General features: G+C 44.7%; 1 protein-coding gene across 1 annotated transcript in view; it reads right to left on the bottom strand.

Annotated features, from left to right (window-relative positions):
* Nucleotides 1-14,271, bottom strand: part of LOC126416579 (caseinolytic peptidase B protein homolog) — an 88,181-nt gene that overhangs the window by 26,039 nt on the left and 47,871 nt on the right. Inside the window, exons 5-6 of the mRNA XM_050084329.1 lie at nucleotides 13,097-13,211; nucleotides 3,827-4,005 (exon numbers count right to left, since the gene is read on the bottom strand). Of these exons, the coding sequence (XP_049940286.1) occupies nucleotides 3,827-4,005; nucleotides 13,097-13,211 (294 nt within the window). The remainder of the gene's footprint in view (nucleotides 1-3,826; nucleotides 4,006-13,096; nucleotides 13,212-14,271) is intronic.

A 14,271-nucleotide genomic window follows, 5' to 3' on the forward strand; every position in this document is an offset into this window, starting at 1 on the left:
GCGCGCATAAGATCCGCTGCCATCCTTGGCCTGATGTTCCTCCCATGGTGTGGCCATGGAGGGGAACGATTTGGGGTCACACTTCTGTGCGTTGAATTGAGCTCGTGATCGCTTAGAGACTGCTGGTGTTTCACCACCAGCAAGAGATGGACTACGCTTCGTCATGTGTCATCCGCCCTGATGTCACCCACTCCGACCAGGGGCCCTCCCCACGGGCGCCACCCAGCCGCAGCAAAGGTCACTGGCAGGAAGGCCATTGCCGGGAGTCCCGATGCTCCAGGGGGATGGGCATCTACCCCTTGGCATACGTGGGGAGTTAACAGCACAGGCATCAGCAGAGCGACCCCTGTGTGGTCAGGGGGCTACAATGAACAGGGTACATGGCGGCCCCACCACAACGGACTGGCTACTGTGCTGGATATCAGGTGCAAAGAAGTCCATGACCATCGTCGACACATGCATAGTGCATGATGGAAAACGCACGCAGGAAGGAGTTCTCGCTTAAGAGATGGAGAATGGGCAGGACTGCAATGCGACAATGAGAACATGGGCTAAAGATCTCAATGCACGATGGATATGATGCACCTTGTAAGGTATTGGCTCAGTCTCCAGGAAAATTTTGAAGAATGGAGGTCAAACCCTACAGAGGACCATCACATAAAGGCTGAAACACGTGAAACTTCTTGTAGTCGCCTCGTACGACAGGCAGGAATACCTCAGGCCTATTCTAATTCTCGGACATGCAGGGAGGGGGATAAGTGAACTTTACATCAGATAAGACCAACAGCGGACCCATTACTAAACCTTGTGGGTCTCTACATGTTACATTCCTCTATTTTGAGATGAGTCCATGTGTGTAACACAGTTTGTGAGTGTGACCTTTGGTTTCTGCTATAGAGGTAAGATTCCATCCTTGTAAAACGGACGCCATTAATGTCGTAACACTTTAGTCTCTCAAGTACAATTTTGTGATCCAAATGGTCAAAGACTTGGCAAGGTCATAGTATAAATCAACAGGGTAATTTTTCTTGCTTAGTTCTGCCAGGACTTGTTTGTGAGGTCTTTCATTGCTTTCTCTGTGGATAAGTCTTTATGAAAGCCAAACTGAGAGGCAGTCAAGTCCTGCTCAGATTAATGAGTCTCTATTCCATCACAGGTCACTTTCACAAATTTTTTTGAAAAGATAGTAAGGAGTGAAATAGGTACGCAATACAGGAGGGTTAGCATATTTCCAGTTTTATTAATTGGTGAACATGCAGTATTTTTAAGACTGTCATTGATTGTTTACTGAAGGTAGCTTCAGGGTAACCCTATCAAGCCAGTACATTTCAATGCTAACTCAGTTAGTGATGAACTGTCCTAGAGGGGAAGTGAAAAAGAGACATTAGCCCAAAGTGAAGGTGAAGGGAGCATAGTCATGAGTTCTAATGGGGCAGAGTGATCAGTTCCTGGGATTAGTTTATCAAACAATTACAGGATGTGCTGGTAAATCAGCAACGTGTTCATGGAATCAGTGTATCGAAAAGGCTGCCAGCTCACCACACCATTGAGCAGCTTGCAGAGAACACCAATGAGACTAATTGGGTGATAGCTGTCCATCTCAAGGAGAGAGGTGGTGGTGGTGGGGGGTGGGGGGTTTACCCAGTTTCAGTACCAGGACAACTACAGTTTCTCACCAATAAAACACGGAGGCTCAGTGGCTCGAACATAATGCAGAGCAAAATGTTCGGTGACCGGGCCTGGGTCAGTGTAGACAACACCATTCAGACAGATACCAGGTACACCTGCGAGGGACTGGTGTCCACAGAGGCAATGAACATTTGCTCAAACCCGGGACAGAAGGCTACACCATCCAACAGTAGCAACATACTGTTCTCAGTATTTTAGTTCTTGACATTTTATGAGGTGGCAGACCAAGGCACAGAGCCATTTAAAAGACAATGAGTTGCTCCATCGACATATGTCACTTATGGCATTTTAGCACCTGTCTGCGATCTGTAATGGCCACAGTGATTTCGGGGGACCACCAAGATACCATCTCCTGATGGGAAAGTCCTGACAAATAGCAGATTGCTAAGTCAGCTGCTGATAGAATGGCTGTAGTTGCTCTCTGAACAGCCCCACTTATACCTTCATGTGGTGGGGTGCTAAGGGCAATGGCAGACGTAAAGGCATCCTAATCAGCTCTGCTGAGAGCCCATCTGGGTGGATGCTGAGGCGATTGACATCAAGTGAGGATCAAGATGATCAGAAAATGATACCTAAAACAATCAATTACTGATGAAATTATTTAATTGGGTAGATACAAAATCTACCAACCAGCGGCAGCAGAACACAAATAAAAGACTGTTGTGACTGGCACGCTTTTGGAGCCAGCGGCTCCTTCTTCAGGCATAAAAGTTGAATGGGAAGGAAGAAGGGTGAAGGAAAAGGGCTGGAGAGGTCTAGGAAAATGGGTAGATTTTGGGAAAGTCACCCAGAATGGCAGGTCAGGGGAGACTTGCCATACCCCTCCCACAGTGGTAATCCACTGTCCACCAAACCTACACAATATACTCGTCCATCCCTACACAACCCCTGCTCCCAACCCCTTACCTCATGGCTCATACCCCTGTAATAGATCTAGATCCAAGACCTGTTGTCCCACCACCACCACCACCACCACCACCACCACCATCACCTACTCTGGCCTGGTCACAAACATCACCTATCCCATCAAAGGCAGGGCTACCTGTGAAACCAGTCATGTGATCTACAAGCTAAGATGCAACCACTGTGCTGCATTCTATGTGGGCATGACAACCAACAACCTGTCTGTTTGCATGAACAACCATCGACAAATAGTGGCCACAAAACAAGAGGACCATCCTGTTGCTGAGCACACTGCCAAACATGACATCCTTCATTTCAATGACAGCTTCGCAGCCTGTGCCATATGGATCCTTCCCACCAACATGAGCTTTTCTGAACTACGCAGGTGGGAACTTTCCCTGCAATATATCCTATGTTCCCATAACCCTCCTGGCCTCAACCTTCGTTAGTCGTTGTCCTCTCCCATCCAGCCTCTTCTCTGTTCCCATTCCAGCACTATGCAGCCCTCATTCCTCCATCACACAGAGTCTTTTTACTTCTCTCCTTTTCCGCTATCCTCCCCTTCCCCTCCACACCTCTCCATTCCCTCCATCTAACCTCCTGACTGCACATAGCTGCCCTACCCTCTTTTTTCCAACTCGTCCCTCCGCGCTCCCCAACAGCACGTCTGTCTGCCATGTCTACCCTACTATGCCACCCCCTCCCAACCCCAGCCTCCTCCTTACCCATGCCAAGTAGCCAATCCCATCATGCACCGGTGCTGCTGCTCACAGTGTAGCCTCGGTTGCCTGAGACTGCAGTCATGAGCTTGTGAGTTGCGTTTGCATGAGTGTGTAGGTGTGTGTCTGGCGTCTAATTCTGATGAAGGCCTTACTGGCCGAAAGCTATTATTTATGACAGTCTTTTTGTTGTGCCTATCTGAGACTCAGCAACTCTCCTATATCGTGAGTAGCCACTTTTCTTTTCACAATATTGTTCCACTCCATACTGGATTTCCCATTGTTCAAATCAGATTTATAGTTTATAATACAGTTAAAAAACAGGTGTAATGTGCTATTTATTTTGTAGGTTAATCTTTCTCTGATACTTCTTCCCTATGGATAACAATCAGTTAAAAACTATTTTAGTTCTGCATACGTATACTTTATAGAACCAAAAGTAAAAATCAACAGTATGATAAAATGAGTTTCTAAAAGCACAAGCTTGATTTCAAAATGTTCGGGCAAGTACAAACCTCATGTTTTTCTTGATACTCTGACATATCTAGACGAATAAACCCTCCTGGTTTCCCACGATGCAGGTATGTTGCAAGCTGCTTGGCTAATTCAGTTTTGCCAATTCCAGAGGAGCCAAGAAAGAGAAACACTAGTGGATGTTCTTCATCAGCCCAACCATTCTCTTTCCGGCGAATAGCTGCAATGACAATAGTACAAAATTTAAGAAGTCTGCGCCTGGAACCCCCACACACATGTACACACTTTTGTCATATGTGAATGAATCTGATCTGGAAATATTTAAGTCTGCACCACTGCACATGGAGTACACCCAGTTGTACTTGACAATGGTATGACTATTGTTTTCCTACTGCACAGAAAAAGTGCACACAAAGGATTAATGGATAAATTATTCTACAGAAAGTTACAATGAAGACAGTGAGCTGAAATCAACAAAAATATTCTTGAGTGTTTTACATGTATGTCATCAATTAACATGTTAGTCCATCAGATCATCATATATTTCTCATTGTGACAGCCTGTAGACATCTTATCCATTTTTGTCCATTATATTGAGAACTTGGTAATGCAGATCAATAAAGATACAATAAATGTTTACAACCCTATAAATTCTCCTGCTTTCACTATAAATCTGCTTTGCTGATTTAAGTCATTGCATGTTGCTAAACATTAACTGTTTATTTTCTTCTTCCTAGTTCTAATGTGTGGATTGCTGGCTAAGTGTCATTCCAACACAGGTACCAAACTTAATTGTGTTTTGGTTTGGGGGTATATGCTATTAAACTGTAGAATCTCCTACTCACTGGACCCATGTTCAAGAGGATGACAGTTAAAACCTGTGTCCGGACATCCACATTTAGGTTTTCTGTGATTTCCCGACATTGCTCCAGGCAAATGCTGGGATGGTTCCCTTACAAGGGCATCGTCGATTTCCTTTCTGATCCTTGACACAATCTGGGCTTGTGCTCCATCTCCAATGACATCGATGTCGATGGGATGTTAAACCCAATCTTCCTTCCTTCCTTCTTCTTGTAGATGACTTCAAATGTTTGGAAGGCAATGGCATACCATCTTCAACAGAACCATGCCTAGTATAGCACTTTGGCCTGATTGCAGCTTTACCTTACTTAGGCACAAAAAGTTCAAAATATACATTTTAAAGTTTTCTGAAAGTTAATACCCCCATTTCCTGCAATGAAACACAGAAATTTCATTTACTGTAAGATAAGCAGTAGCTATTATGATATTTGAAAGCTATTTCAATGAAGCTGTGACAGAGCCGCACACACAAACAGAGCTCTTAGTTTCTTTCACTATGAATGTAAGACATGTGCTTTTCTTAGGGAGATACGCCAATAAAAACAGCCATTTGAACAATCACGTACAAATACATGATGTAAGTTACAAAAAACTTACCTTGTTTGTTTTGTTTTGTTTTAGGGTGCAAAAACTAGGGTCATATGCGCATGTGTCAGAACTGTAGAAGACAAAGAAAGGAGTTAAAAATGTCTACACGTTAATCTACATCAACAGAAGAGAAGACAGCTAAAAATATGGATGTGGAGAAAGGTCTATAAAACATGCCATAGAGAAATGGAGGTCAAGAACTAGAGATTAAATGTCCTTTGCCATATTGCTACGATGGATAAAAAGGGAAACAGCTGTCGCATTGTTTGCTAAAACGGCTGATAACTCAGACAGCAAATACAAATGGGAACATAAGCAGTTAAAAGAAAAAGGGCATTCCATCAGGAAATGTGGACCGTCAAAGGCTGAGGGCAATGAGCACAAAGTGTTGGGGGAGGACCACTTAACAGATGGTGATGACTAAAAAGACACTGCCTGATAAGCACCCTAGCTAAAATGATCTCCTTGTGGCAAGAGGAACGAGAGGTGGTTTCCAAGCTGCTGGGAGAGGCTTAATAACCTGGACCTTGTTCCCATGAAGGGAGGACCAATGGTGATGCCAAAGTGACACTGTCTGCTGACAGACAGCAGCACAGAGATGATCAGAGGGAATGTGGGAACTAGTGGGCTGAGGTACAAGGGCTGCAGCTTTGGCAGCAGCATCAGCGGCCTCGTTTCCTGTCAGACCTACATAACCAGGAACCCACATAAACATCACAGTGGCTCCCCAAGAGTGAGCAAGTGACAGCTTTCCTGGGCATGTTACTGTAAGAGATGTACAGCGTACAGTACACAGAAGCTTTGATGGGCACAGAGAGAGTCGGAGCAGTTGACACAATGGAAAAGCCTATGTTGCGTTATGTACTGCATGGCCTAATACAGGGCGAAGAGCTCAGCTGTAAATACTGAGCAGTGTTCCAGCAGCCGATACCGAAAAGTGTCAGTACCAATGATGAAGGCACACCCAACACCACAGTCAATCCGAGAGCAATCAGTGTACAAGAAGGTATTATCGCGAAGTTCCGTGTGAAGTCTGTGAAACTGAAGGTGATAGAGTGAGACTGAAATAGTGTTCCCAAAAAGTGAATGAAGGCCAAGGTGAACATGGCTCGCCGCATGAAGCTAAGGTGGTGAAGGGTTAACACCAAAGGTGGCAAAAAGTTAAGCTGCCGGAGCAAGAGCTAAAAGCGAAGTCCAGAAGGTAACAGAGAAGAGAGATGTGCCCAATACTGGCAATCGAATAAGTCATCGAGGAGGGAGGCATAGGATGAGTGGCCATGCATGGCAGACAAATGGCATGCATATCTGCTGAGGAGAGAGTCACAGCAGTAGGACAGCAGTAGTTCACCAGCTTCTGCATACAGACTCTCAACTGGGCTAGTGTGAAAGGCAGCAGTGGTCAAATGGATGCCACAATGGTGGATAGATTAAAAAACTAAAAATCCGCCTCGATTGCGAAAAAAGCACCTAGCGTTAACCCAGGTTTCGGCGTAGATAACTACACCTTCTTCAGAACAACAATAAAACCCACAAGTGCCTAAGAAGACCTTTGTCAATGATTAAAAGAACACCATAGGTATACATTTATAAACGAAAATGAAAAGGAAAACACAAATAGTACATATGTACAAAGTCAAAACCACTACTTAACTTAGTAGTGTACGCTCCACCTCACACCGGCCTATGTTCGATGGACCAAGACCTGCCATAAACTTCAGCTACAAATGGTCACTCACTTACAAGCCCAACCCGCTACCTATGCACATGTGCAAGACAAGGGAAGTTACTCGAATGCGCATGTGCATACGAATCCGAGAAAGTTTATACATGGATCGGACCTAAATAGCCCATATATTCCCAACTGTGGATCAATGTATATCAAAAATTGGAATGGATAGAATAAGTGACAAGCTAAATAGGAGATGAAACCTAAAAATAACCGCACACAGTTGCTTATGCTAGGAAAGAAACATATATGGAGCTACCTATGACAACAGGAGGAACTCTTACAAACTATACCTAAAGCCAGTAGTTAGCCGGGGTGGGGGTGGGGGGGAGGGGGGGGTGGCTGAGGGGACATAATCTAAAAGACATCGTGGTAATAAAGATATACAGATAAAACGTAAGGCGTTCTTCAAGGGGTTAAAATCACCTTCATCGTAAAAGGAAAATTAGGATAAAAAGAAAGAAGATGAACAGCTTGACCAACCGTGCTTGCCAGTCAGCGCACGCAAGTGAAAATCCACAGATCATCAGATTTACAAGTATGAAGAACAAATTAAAGGTGCGAAACCTTCAAAAAATTTTCTGTTTCTTAGTAGGAGTTGGTCGTTAAGGATATTGTCTTTAGCACGTTGCAGATGTTTAAAGATCTGCATTTCTTCCAAAACATCCAGTTTTAAGCCCTTAACCTCGGCATGAAGTAACTCGTTATTAACTGGAGGGCTCGGCGCATGAGCCATTTGCACAAGGTGTTCCGCCTAAGTAGAGCCCTTAGTACCGTCACCGCTTCTAGTAGGAATATGCTCTTTATACCTGAGACCCAGAGCTCATCCTGTTTGCCCGATGTAAAATTTTGGACAATCCCCACATGTAATTTTATATACTCCTGATTGGCAAAGTTTATTGCTCTTATTCTGCAAGGAGTGGATTAAATTCCTATGTAAACTATTGTTAGTAGAATAGGCAACTGAAATTATGGGCTCTGAGTAAACGCCCCAATTTGTAGCTTATATTGCCTATGTAAGGGATAGATATCGTTGCCACTTGTTTGTCATCTAATGTATTCCCTAGGGTGAAGACTTAATAGGTTAAGGGCTTAAAACTGGATGTTTTGGAAGAAATGCAGATCTTTAAGCATCTGCAACATGTTAAAGATAATATCCTTAATGACCAAATCCTACTAAGAAACAGAAATTTTTTTTGAATGTTTCGCACCTTTAATTTGTTCTTCATACTTGTAAATCTGATGATCTGGGAATTTTTACATGCGTGCGCTGACTGGCAAGCACGGTTGGTCAAGCTGATCATCTTCTTTCTTTTTATCCTCATTTTCCTATTACGACAAAGGTGATTTTAACCCCTTGAACACATTACGTTTTATCCCTATATCTTTATTACCATGATGTCTTTAGATTACGTCCCCTCAGCGCACCTCCCACCCCCCCCCCCCCCACCCCCCCACCCCCCCCGCAGGCTAACTACTGGCTTTAGGTATAGTTTTTAAGAGTTCCTCCTGTTGTCATAGGTAGCTCCATATATGTTTCTTTCCTAGCATAAGCAACTGTGTGCGGTTATTTTTAGGTTTCATCTCCTATTTAGCTCATCATTTATTCTGTCCATTCCAATTTTTGATATACATTGATCCACGGTTGGGAGTATATGGGCTATTTAGCCCCGACCCATGTATAAACTTTCTCGTATTCATATGCACATGCGCATTTGAGTAACTTCCCTTGTCTTGCGCATGTGCATAGGTAGCGGGTTGGGCTTGTAAGTGAGTGACCATTTGTAGCTGCAGTTTATGGCGGGTCATGGTCCATCGAACATAGGCCGGTGTGAGGTGGAGCGTACACTATTAAGTTAAGTAGTGGTTTTGACTTTGTACATATGTACTATTTGTGTTTTCCTTTTCATTTTCGTTTATAAGTATATAGCTATGGTGTTCTTTTAATCATTGACAAAGGTCTTCTTAGGCACTTGTGGGTTTTATTGTTGTTCTGAAGAAGGTGTAGTTATCTACGCCGAAACCTGGGTTAACACTAGGTGCTTTTTTCGCAATCGAGGCGGGTTTTTAGTTTTTTAATATATTAACCAACAATTGCTGACGTGCTGCGATGTTGAAGGTTCTTAAATGGTGGATAGTATTGAGATGGTGTAACATGGACGGACGACGTGCTGATGCATAAATGAATTACCTATACTCATGTTTTGAACGGATCTGCTAGGTAAGACACATGGGAGTATCCAGAAAGTTTCCTATTGAGCATGAGCCCCAGGAATTTTGTAGTTTCAACAAATGGAAGCACAACAGGTCAAAGACATACAGATGGTGGGAGAAACCAATTGTGCCGCCAGAAATTCATACAAACGGTTTTGTTAGTGGAAAAACGAAAGCCATTGTTGATGCTCCATGAATAAAGAGGATTGAGACCGCTAAAGACGCTGCTCAATGAGACAGGTCCCTGGAGAACTGCAATAGATGGCAAATTGTCAACAGAAAGAGAGCCAGAGATGCCCGGCTGGAGACAGGCCATTATAGGATTAATGGCAATAGCAAAGAGGACGACACTCATGATGGAGCCCTGAGGCACACTGTTCTCCTGGATAAAGGTGTCTAACAAGGCAGTATCTACATATACCCTGAAAAAAAGCCTTTTAAAAATTGGTGAAGGAAACAGGGCATCCAGCCAGGGAAGCCCCACGTGTAGACAGTTCGGAGGATACCAGTCCTCCAGCAGGTGTTGTAAGCTTTCTCCAAATTGATAAACATGGCCAAAGTCTCAGTTTTCCGCAGAAAAGCGCGCTCTAAATCCACACTGTGTAACAGTTAGTAAATTGCGACACGCGAGCCACCATACCAGCCAGGTATGAATCATACGTTCCATCACCTTGCAAACACAGCTGCTGAAAGAGATGGGGTGGTAGCTAGAAGGAAGGCATTTGTCCTTACTGGGCTTTGTTATGGGTATGACAGTGGCCTCAGGCCAGTGTCTGGGAAACATGCCCTCCACCCAGATGCTGCTGTACATATGAGGGGGAACGTGCTTGCCCACAAGAGAAAGGTGCTGCAACATCTGAATGTGAAAATCATCTCACCCTGGTGCGGAGCATCGAGATGAAGTGAGAGCATGATCTAGCTCCCTCATAGTAAAGGCGGCATTGTAGCACTTACTATTCTGGGAAGAGAAGGGTATCACCTGAGCCACCTCCGCTCATTTCTGATGGAGGTCGGCAGGGTGATAATGAGAGGAGCTCGAAACCTCTATGAAATGGCAGCCCAAGGCATTGGAGATAGCAATAGGATCCACTACGACATCATCTGCTACTGTCAGGATGGAAATTGGGAAATGGACATTGATCCCAGAGAGCCATCGCAGGTTGGCCCACATGATGGAAGAGGAAGTGGAACTGCTAAAAGAACTAGTGAGTGAAATCCAGTTAGCTTATTCGCTATAGGAAAGAGCAAAGCCTCCAGTTGGCTTTAGAAAGCTGCCATTTGGGTGAGCATGTAGGTGGGGTAGGAGTCAGCAATTGGATGGCAAGAGGGAAATGGTCGCTCGAGTACCATATGTGTCAGAGAGAATGGACCACTTGAGATGATGGGCAAGCTGGGCATTGCAGAAGGATAGGTCCACATGGGAATAGCTGTGAATGGAGTCTGAAAGGAACATGTGTGCTCCCGTGTTGAGGCAAATGACATTAAGTTGATTGAGAAGGTCAGCCACCAAGAGGGCACCTCACTGACCAGTTCTGGGCGAGTGCCAAAGGGTATAGTGTGCATTAAGGTCACCAAGCAGTAGAGGGGTGAGGGAGCTGCCCAGTAAGATGGAGTAAGTCTGCCCTGGTGACACTGAATGACGGAGGGATGTAAACGGTACAAAGGCAAAAGGTCAAGTGAGGAGGAAAAATGCAGACTGCAGCAGCGTGGAGCTGGGTAGTCAGGGAGATGGGGTGACAATGGACGTCATCCCGGATGAGCAGCATGACACCCGCATGAGATGGAATGCCTTCCTCTGGAGGAAGGACAAAGCGGACTGGGAAGAAATGTGAGAGCTCAAAGCAGTCGTGAGGACGCAATTTTGTTTCCTAGAGGCAGAGTACAGGTGGATGCTGTGATTCTAAGAGCAGACTTAAGTCTTCTTTGTTGGCTTGAAGGCGGCGAGCATTCCATTGGAGGAGAGTCATGACAAAGAAAAAATGAAAGGTTGTCACCCTGGCAGCTGTCAAGTGCCAGCCTTCGCAGACTCACTGCTACAGGGCACAGAGGCAGGAGGATCCTGCTGCATGAGGTCTGCAGAAGCATCGGCAGACTACTTCTGTCAGTTTGCGGAGTCCAGGGCAGAAAAACGGTTGGTGGTGCGCTCCAGCGACACGGAGGTCAGCTGGGCGAGGGTATTGTATCGACACAGTCGAGGAGGATCTCTGGGTTGGCGAAGGAGAAGACTGTTTACCTTTGTTTAACTTCGTGGAGCCTTTCTGGTTTGCTAAGGAAGACTCAGATGTTTGTTGGCTGGAGGGATGTAGGAAGTCTTCATGGGAGTTTTCCTTTTGTACATTCTGCCAGCCTGTTTGGTAGCAGGTGACTTCACCCCATGAGGTGAAAGTTTGGTGGCTTGTTGCACTGCTGGATGATTTCACAACCATGGTGCTAAATTTAAGGTCACATGTCTGCATGGCCATGTCCTTCATGGAGCAAAATGTAGCTAGAACAGTACTGTAGGTGTCAAATGGTATCATGGAGGTTTTCCTACTAGCCAACAATTAAAAGTGACCGGGTAAGGCATTTTTTCCTTCACCCAGATCTCACAGACAGCCCTGTCATTGAGATACACAGGACAGTCTTGGGAGGAGATGGCATGGTCACTGTTGCATTTGATACAGCGGGGAGAAGGAGGCAGACAAACACCCTCGGGAGCATCCCTGCCACAGGTTACAGTTTTGGCAGGTGTTGACAGCACTCTATAGTGTGGTTGTAACGATGATACTGGTAGCAGAACATCGGGCTCAGAATGTACGGTTGTCCTGTGATATCATCATGGCCTGCTTTGACAGAAGCACCAATCTATCAAAATAAGAGTGCATGTGGGCACTAAGCATGCGTCGACTTTTTTCATCACCCAAGCATGCAATGACCCCGATCACAGAGGTATGTTTCGATTTCTGCCTCAGTCAGCTCATTGAGCAGCCTAATGTAAATAACACCTTGGTAAGAATTAAGGGTTCGATGGGCCTCGACACAAGCGGGACAGCTGTGGAGGAGTGAAGCTGCAAGCAATTGTTGTGCTTGAGAATCAGAAGTTGTCTCCAAAAGCAAAGCACTATTTCGTAACTGAGAGCAGGATTTCATAGGACCAGCAATTGCATCAACACCTTTCTGAGTAATAAACAGATTTACCGTAGCACAGGACTGACCGTCTCCAGTATGTGAAACCACAAGGAACCGTGGTGCAGCAGGGAAGGTCTTTAAATTGTTAGACTCATTCTGTTTATGTTTGGTATACGTTGACTGAACATGATTGGCTCATTGCGAGTAAATCCCCCTCAATTGCCAGCATCTCCGATGGCATGCTCCTTCCAACTGTCCAACTGGAGGTCCCCCTCAGAAAGGGGTGCACCCACCTTACGTGATTATTCACACCTCAGGTCACACCTCCCGAACATTTGACAGAGGGACCAATCGGCAATGTAGGAAGGTAGCAGCTGAGGCAGTCACCCCTCCCTGGGTCTGGTCTACCAGTGGGTAAGTGTAAACCCTAACTGTCAACCCAGGGCCGGGAATTACAAGTTACTCAGTCACCTGTCACGTGTCAGATGTGTGGGCTTGCCTCCAGGAGCGCACAGGGAAGAAGAAGAAGAAAAAGAGGAACCTCAAACACCGAAGTGGAGGAAGGATAGGAGAAAGGGAATGAAGAAAAGAAAGAAGGAATGAAAGACAGTGGAGAGACTGTTCTGATATTGGTGACTGAATATGCAGAACACATCACCAACAACATCCCAGACATGTTCCCCAAGGGAGGAGAAAAAGAATAGCAAGAGGATAGACATGCAGCACGGAAGAGAAAAGATGCTACAAAGACCCCGTGGTAGCCAAGCATGAACCCACCAAAAAGTGGTGAGACCCTGGGGGGAAAATACCATACCTGATGCAGTTGTGGTAATAGCACCTTCTTGGCCAACTATATGTTCCTTTAGACGCTGCTCTAAAGGGAACTTACGGCGTTCCTCAGCCTCTTTCTTCCTCTGTATCTCCTCCCACTAAAAAGAAAAATCGGTTTGAATACATGTACTGTGTTAGTCTTGCAAAGCAAGGAATCAAGGTACAGTTACAGCTAAAAATAATCAAATGTATTTTAAAGTGAGAACTCAACTGCATGTTTAAGTCAGGAAGATATCTATTTTTCAAGCTAAAGACAAAAGAAGAAGTGGACCAGGTTAAAAAATAATTTTATTGACCTATTCATCTTTTTATATGTCTTTCTTGTTTGTATCAATATTATTTAAGGACATGAATAGCTGATGGCTACAACAGCAGTTACCATTATGATTGTGTAGCAACTAAACACGATAGAAGTCCCACAAAGCTCTAGGAATGCTTTTCATGCCATGACAAGGGTACTCTCATAAAACCAACAAATATCAAACTGAAATGAAAATCCTATTAATCTTGATGAGGAACTCTTGTTCCTTAACCAATATTTCCATGATGAATGGCATGTCTGCTAAGATTAACACAATATTAGAATGACTCAAGAGACAACACTATGGATATGCTCAAAAGCATGCAACACTGCTTTTAAAACTTCAAGAATTTACATTAAAGAATGGAAAATCCAGGATGGAATAATGACAATATCACAAAGTAAACTGCAACCCACTTTTCTGCTTTCTATGTGGGTGTGACAACTAAGAAGCTGTCAGAACGCATGTATGGACACCAATAAACTATGGCCAAGAGACAGCTGGACTACCCAGTCACTGAATATGGTGCCTAACCCAGTGTGCAATGACTACTTCACAGCCTGCACCATCTGGTTCCTTCCTATCGACACCAACTTTTCTCAGCTGCACAGGTAGGGAACTATCCCTGCAATACATCCTATGTTCCCATAACCTCCCTGGCCTCAACCTTCACTATTCCCTGTCCTTCCTCTACCTACGCTCCTCCCACTCCAGCAACACACAGCCTTCTATCCCACCAATGCATCAGTTAGTCTTCTTCCCCTCCTCTACCTATCTCCTTTCCCGCGATCACTCCACTTCATTTCAGTATGTGCTTGGAACTATTGATTTCATCTCACTTAGGATTTGGTAGTAG

Source organism: Schistocerca serialis, chromosome 8 (assembly GCF_023864345.2).
Source record: "Schistocerca serialis cubense isolate TAMUIC-IGC-003099 chromosome 8, iqSchSeri2.2, whole genome shotgun sequence".
In the NCBI taxonomy this organism is placed as follows: domain Eukaryota; kingdom Metazoa; phylum Arthropoda; class Insecta; order Orthoptera; family Acrididae; genus Schistocerca; species Schistocerca serialis.